Source organism: Silurus aristotelis, assembly GCF_946808225.1.
Source record: "Silurus aristotelis genome assembly, chromosome: 5".
In the NCBI taxonomy this organism is placed as follows: domain Eukaryota; kingdom Metazoa; phylum Chordata; class Actinopteri; order Siluriformes; family Siluridae; genus Silurus; species Silurus aristotelis.
In genome coordinates, this window is record NC_139578.1 from 35,302,376 (window position 1) to 35,307,375 (window position 5,000).

The window sequence follows — 5,000 nt, forward strand, 5'->3', positions numbered from 1 at the left end:
AACACTCTTCTTTACCCATTCTCCCTTTACACTGTCATTTTACACACTCCCCCTTTACACACACCCTTTACACTCCCCATTTACACTCTCCTTTTACACACTCCCCCTTTACACTCTACTTTTACACACTCCCGTTTTACACTCTGCTTTTACACACTCCCCCTTTACTCTCCCCCTTAACACTCCCCCTTAAACACTCTTCTTTACAAAGTCCCCCTTTACACTTTAATTTTACATACTCCCCCTTTACACTCTCCTTTTACACACACCCTTTACACTCCCCATTTATACTCTTCTTTTACACACTCCCCCTATACACTCCCCCTTAACACTTTACTTTACACACTCCCCCTTTACACTCTCCTTTTACACACTCCCCCTTTACATTCTCCTTTTACACACTCCCCCTTTACACTCCCCCTTTACACTCTCCTTTTACATACTCCCCCTTTACACTCTTCTTTTATACACTCCCCCCTTACACTCTCCTTTTACATACTTCCCCTTTACACTCTCCTTTTACACACTCTTGCTTTACACTCCCCCTTTACATTCTCCTTTTACACACTTCCCCTTTACACTTTCCTTTTACACACTCCCCTTTTACACACTCCCCCTTTACACTCTCCTTTTACACACTTCCCCTTTACACTCTCCTTATACACTCTTCTTTTACACACTCCCCCTTTACACTCCCCATTTACACTCTTCTTTACACATTCCCCCTTAACACTCATTTTACACACTCTCCCTTTACACTCTCCTTTTACACACTCCCCCTTTACACTCTCCTTTTACACACTCCCGCTTTACACTCTGCTTTTACACACTCCCGCGTTACACTCCCCCTTAACACTCTTCTTTACACATTCCCCCTTTACACTCTTCTTTACACATTCCCCCTTTACACTCTTCTTTACACATTCCCCCTTTACACTCTCCTTTTACACACTCCCCCTTTACAATCTCCTTTTACACAATCCCCCTTTACACTCCTGCTTTACACACTCCCCCTTTACACTCCCCCTTTACACTCTCCTTTTACACTCTCCCCCTTTACAATCTCCTTTTACACACTCCCCCTTTACACTTCTGCTTTACACCCCCCCCCCTTTACACTCTCATTTTACACACTCCCACTTTACACTCCCCCTTTACACTCTCCTTCTACACACTCCGCTTCACACTCTCTTTTTACACACTCCCCCTTTAAACTCTCCTTTTACACACTCCCCCTTTACAATCTCCTTTTACACACTCCCCCTTTACACTTCTGCTTTACACCCCCCCCCCTTTACACTCTCATTTTACACACTCCCACTTTACACTCCCCCTTTACACTCTCCTTCTACACACTCCGCTTCACACTCTCCTTCTACACACTCCGCTTCACACTCTCTTTTTACACACTCCCCCTTTACACTCTCCTTTTACACAATCCCCCTTTACAATCTCCTTTTACACACTCCTTCTTTACACTCTCCTTTTACACACTCTCCCTTTACACTCCCCCTTTACACTCTCCTTTTACACACTTTCCTTAACAATCCCCCTTTACACTCTCCTTTTACACACTCCCCCTATACACTCTCCTTTTACACACTCCCGCTTTACACTCTGCTTTTACACACTCCCCCTTTACACTCCCCCTTAACACTCTTCTTTACCCACTCCCCCTTTACACTCTCCTTTTACACACTCCCGCTTTACACTCTGCTTTTACACACTCCCGCTTTACACTCCCCCTTAACACTCTTCTTTACACATTCCCCCTTTACACTCTTCTTTACACATTCCCCCTTTACACAGTCCCCCTTTACACTTTAATTTTACATACTCCACCTTTACACTCTCCTTTTACACACACCCTTTACACTCCCCATTTATACTCTCCTTTTACACACTCCCCTTATACACTCCCCCTTAACACTTTACTTTACACACTCCCCCTTTACACTCTCCTTTTACACACGCCCCCTTTACAATCTCCTTTTACACACTCCCCCTTTACACTCTCATTTTACACACTCCCACTTTACACTCCCCCTTTACACTCTCCTTCTACACACTCCGCTTCACACTCTCCTTTTACACACTCCCCCTTTAAACTCTTCTTTTACACACTCCCCCTTTACAATCTCCTTTTACACACTCCTTTTTTACACTCTCCTTTTACACACTCTCCCTTTACACTCCCCCTTTACACTCTCCTTTTACACACTTTCCTTTACACACCCCCTTTACACTCTCCTTTTACACACTCCCCCTATACACTCTCCTTTTACACACTCCCGCTTTACACTCTGCTTTTACACACTCCCCCTTTACACTCCCCCTTAACACTCTTTTTTACCCATTCTCCCTTTACACTGTCATTTTACACACTCCCCCTTTACACTCTCCTTTTACACACTCCCCCTTTACACTCTCCTTTTACACACTCCCGCTTTACACTCTGCTTTTACACACTCCCGCTTTACACTCCCCCTTAACACTCTTCTTTACACATTCCCCCTTTACACTCTTCTTTACACAGTCCCCCTTTACACTTTAATTTTACATACTCCCCCTTTACACTCTCCATTTATACTCTCCTTTTACACACTCCCCTTATACACTCCCCCTTAACACTTTACTTTACACACTCCCCCTTTACACTCTCCTTTTACACACTCCCCCTTTAGATTCTCCTTTTACACACTCCCCCTTTACACTCTCCTTTTACATACTTCCCCTTTACACTCTTCTTTTACACACTCCCCCCTTACACTCTCCTTTTACATACTTTCCTTTTACACACTCTTCCTTTACACTCCCCCTTTACATTCTCCTTTTACACACTTCCCCTTTACACTTTCCTTTTACACACTCCCCTTTTACACACTCCCCCTTTACACTCTCCTTTTACACACTTCCCCTTTACACTTTTCTTTTACACACTCCCCTTTTACACACTCCCCCTTTTACACACTCCCCCTTTTACACTCTCCCCTTTTACACTACAGTGGTACCTTTTCCGAGGTACGAGCGGTCACCTGGTTGATTTTTTGCTTTGTTACGCGAGAAAAAAACTGAGGTACGAGCTCGAGACGCCGCTGCTAGATGGCGAGGCGAAGCCAGAAAGCGAAGATTTTGACGAAAATTAAGATAAGCAAAGAAGAAAAAGTACAAAATTAAAAGATTAGGGATACGTAGTGTACAGGAGTAATAGTAAAAAAACGAGTTTTCCCTCCTCCACCGCTTATTGCCTCTAGAGCCCCCCCCCTTACACTCTCCCGCTTTACACTCTCCCTCTTTACAATCTCAGTCTTTACACATCCCCCCCTTTACACTTTCTCTATACACTCCAATCTTTACACGCTTCCTTTAACATTACATTATTCCATCCTTTACACTCCCCTGATGTTTATCTCCCCCATGGGTTTCTAGGTTTTAGGTGTCAGGGAGATTTGAACTCATGCCTTCAGTAAGTCCACCTCAGCCCCTGCAGGTGTGATGAGACCAGACTCACGCTGGTGCTGGAAGACAGAGTAGGAAAGCCACACATTGAGATTGCTTTTGTTGTGTTCAGATGTTATAAAGCCTCTGATTTCTCACTCAGCCCAGAGTTTTTTCCCTGCAGCCCAGATTCCTGTCTGACATTTCAGTTTCCTGTTTGCAGTGACTTACTGTTTCCTGTTTCTTTGTTGTGAGTTGTTGGCTGTAGTTATAAGGATTGAAGTCCTGCACTGTGAGCTGAGGGAGGGGGAAACAGGTGACGTGAGTGGTGAAGAGTTCCTCATGTGGGTTTCAGTCTGATGTGAGTCACAGCTGGAATCAGTAGAACATCTGGGAAAAGAATCACTGCTCACACCAAACCTGTTTCAGTTTTAAAATGAATTAATCACAAACTGTTATTTGATATCAGATTTAGAGTAACAGTGTGTGTGTGTGTGTGTGTGTGTGTGTGTGTGTGTGTGTGTGTGTGTGTTTCACAGTGTGCTTGACACAATACATGCGCTGTGCTCAAAAGCTTTTAGTGAAGTGTAAAGACTAGTAAAAACTAACTGTGTGTATGTATGCATGTACGTGTGTGTGTGTGTGTGTGTGTGTGTGTGTGTGTGTGTGTGTGTGTGTACAGCGTCTGATTGAGACGTTACAGTTTGGTGATGACGGTGCGGCCATTGAGCAGCAGATCACAAACCACAACAAGTTCCATAGCTCCATCCAGAGAAGTTCAGAAGTGCAGAGAGCCAGAGAGGAAATGGTAACACACACACACACACACACACACACACACACACACACACACACACACACACACACATCAGACTCACTCAAAAACATTGCATTGGGGTGTCTGTTGGTAAATTTGTGTGTGTGTGTGTGTGTAGATCCAGTTGGGAGAAAAGGGGAATATTCATGCTCTGGATCAGGAGTGGGACACATTACAGGTACAATGACATTCACTTTCACTTCTTTCTCTACTGTCCACACCTTCTGTTTCACTCTCTCCTGTCCACACCCCCTGTCTCACTCTCTCCGTGTCTCACTCTCTACCTCGCTCCTGACTCACTCTCTCCTGTCAACACCTGCTGTCTCCCTCTCTACTATCCACAAACCTTGTCTCAATCTTTAATGTCTCACTCTCTCCATGTCTCACTGTCTTCCTTACCTTCTGTCCCACTCTCTCTCTGTCTCACTCTCTCTCTTGTCTCACACTCTCTGTCTCGCTCTATTTATATCTTGTCTCACGTCCTTCAGTCTCACTTACTTCAGTCTCATTTACTCCTGTCTCACTCTATTTCTCTGACGTGTGATGTAGAAAATGTCACATGACCGGATGAGCCAGCTGAAGGACATGCAGAACATCCTCTCCGACATCTCTCAGGCCATCATGTGGGTGAACGACAGAGAGGAGGAGGAGCTCATGTTCGACTGGGGTGATAAAAACATCGACACCTACATCCCTAAGAAACGGGAAAGCTATTCGGTATGCACGCACACACACACACACACAC

The 5,000-nt window shown here is 44.6% G+C and overlaps 1 protein-coding gene across 2 annotated transcripts in view; it reads left to right on the forward strand.

The window, feature by feature from the left end:
• The window catches only part of dspa (desmoplakin a), a 51,579-nt gene that overhangs the window by 10,974 nt on the left and 35,605 nt on the right, over positions 1-5,000 (forward strand). For both annotated transcript variants that reach the window (XM_083541078.1, XM_083541079.1), the window contains exons 5-7: positions 4,121-4,246; positions 4,374-4,433; positions 4,805-4,972. In XM_083541078.1, coding sequence (XP_083397204.1) covers positions 4,121-4,246; positions 4,374-4,433; positions 4,805-4,972 — 354 coding nt within the window. The remainder of the gene's footprint in view (positions 1-4,120; positions 4,247-4,373; positions 4,434-4,804; positions 4,973-5,000) is intronic.